This window comes from Coturnix japonica, unplaced genomic scaffold (genome assembly GCF_001577835.2).
Source record: "Coturnix japonica isolate 7356 unplaced genomic scaffold, Coturnix japonica 2.1 chrUnrandom591, whole genome shotgun sequence".
Lineage (NCBI taxonomy): Eukaryota > Metazoa > Chordata > Aves > Galliformes > Phasianidae > Coturnix > Coturnix japonica.
Genome location: NW_015439964.1, coordinates 2026 through 3082, shown reverse-complemented (window position 1 = coordinate 3082; position 1057 = coordinate 2026). Strand labels below are relative to the sequence as shown.

Below are 1057 nucleotides of genomic sequence, written 5' to 3'. Positions count from 1 at the left end.
CCCATTAAATGTTTCTTTATGGGGTTTTGGGGTCTCTATGGGGTCTCTATGGGGTCTCTATGGGGTTCTGGGGTCTCTATGGGGTCTCTATGGGGTTCCTATGGGGTTTTGGGGTCTCTATGGGGTCTCTATTAGTCTCTATGGGGTCTCTATGGGGTCCCTATGGGGTTTTGGGGTCTCTATGGGGTCTCTATGGGGTTCCTATGGGGTTTTGGGGTCTCTATAGGGTCTCTATGGGGTTTTAGGGTTCTCTATGGGGTCTGGGGGGTCCCTATGGGGTTTTGGGGTCTCTATGGGGTCTCTATGGGGTTTTGGGGTCTCTATGGGGTCTCTATGGGGTCTCTATGGGGTTTTGGGGTCTCTATGGGTCTCTATGGGTCTCTATGGAGTCTCTATGGGGTTCCTATGGGGTTTTGGGATCTCTATGGGGTTTTGGGGTCTCTATGGGGTCTCTATGGGGTTCTGGGGTCCCTATGGGGTCTCTATGGGGTTTTGGGGTCCCTATGGGGTCTCTATGGGGTTTGGGGTCTCTATGGGCTTTGGGGTTCTCTATGGGGTCTCTATGGGGTCTCTATGGGTCTCTATGGGGTTTTGGGGTCTCTATGGGGTTTTGGGGTCTCTATGGGGTTTTGGGGTCTCTATGGGGTCTCTATGGGGTTTGGGGTCCCTTTGGGGTTTGGGGTCTCTATGGGGTCTCTATGGGGTTTGGGGTCCCTATGGGGTCTCTATGGGGTTCTGGGGTCTCTATGGGGTCCCTATGGGGTCTCTATGGGGTCTCTATGGGTCTCTATGGGGTCTCTATGGGGTTTGGGGTCCCTATGGGTCCATGTGATGGATTTGGGGTCCCTATAGGACCCCCCCACCCGCACCCTGGTGACGCTCCGTGTGGACGAGGACGGATTTTACCTCTATTGGAACGGCCCCAATATGGTGAGACCCCAAATCCTGCCCCATAACCTGCCCCATAACCTGCCCCATAACCTGACCCCATAACCCACCCCATAACCTGACCCCATAACCTGCCCCATAACCTGACCCCATAACCCACCCCATAACC

At 54.6% G+C, this 1057-nt stretch overlaps 1 protein-coding gene across 1 annotated transcript in view; it reads left to right on the top strand.

The window, feature by feature from the left end:
• Positions 1–1057, top strand: part of LOC107307415 (1-phosphatidylinositol 4,5-bisphosphate phosphodiesterase beta-3-like) — a 4948-nt gene that overhangs the window by 1884 nt on the left and 2007 nt on the right. The window contains exon 2 of the mRNA XM_015850924.2: positions 853–930. Within this exon, the coding sequence (XP_015706410.1) occupies positions 853–930 (78 nt within the window). The remainder of the gene's footprint in view (positions 1–852; positions 931–1057) is intronic.